The sequence below is a fragment of the Penaeus monodon genome, chromosome 27, assembly GCF_015228065.2.
Source record: "Penaeus monodon isolate SGIC_2016 chromosome 27, NSTDA_Pmon_1, whole genome shotgun sequence".
NCBI classification, from domain to species: domain Eukaryota; kingdom Metazoa; phylum Arthropoda; class Malacostraca; order Decapoda; family Penaeidae; genus Penaeus; species Penaeus monodon.
In genome coordinates this window covers 33,437,811-33,438,125 of record NC_051412.1, presented here as the reverse complement: position 1 = coordinate 33,438,125, position 315 = coordinate 33,437,811, and the positions used below count along the sequence as shown (strand labels likewise).

General features: G+C 49.2%; 1 protein-coding gene across 1 annotated transcript in view; it reads left to right on the top strand.

The window, feature by feature from the left end:
* LOC119590499 (synaptogenesis protein syg-2-like) overlaps positions 1-315 on the top strand; it is a 72,102-nt gene that overhangs the window by 46,473 nt on the left and 25,314 nt on the right. The window contains exon 3 of the mRNA XM_037939149.1: positions 192-294. Coding sequence (XP_037795077.1) covers positions 192-294 — 103 coding nt within the window. The remainder of the gene's footprint in view (positions 1-191; positions 295-315) is intronic.

Below are 315 nucleotides of genomic sequence, written 5' to 3'. Positions count from 1 at the left end.
ATTTCCCTCGCTCTCCCCATCCCCCCTCCTACCACTCTCACCTTTACCAACACTGCAAATATCGCAACTCATTTTACTCCCATATTCATATTCATTTCCATTATGCCCACGCGTGTCTAGTGCCTTACGGACCACGTAACATTGAACACGACCGTTCTATATTGCATATTAATGGTAATCTATATCCCCAGATGGTCCAGTGTGGGTGCAGACACCACCTGGAACGGTACAGGTGGCGGAGGGGGAGGAGCTGGTGCTCACGGCCTCTGCAGTAGCCAATCCTGGTCCGATAAGGTATGTGGTGTTAATATTTAC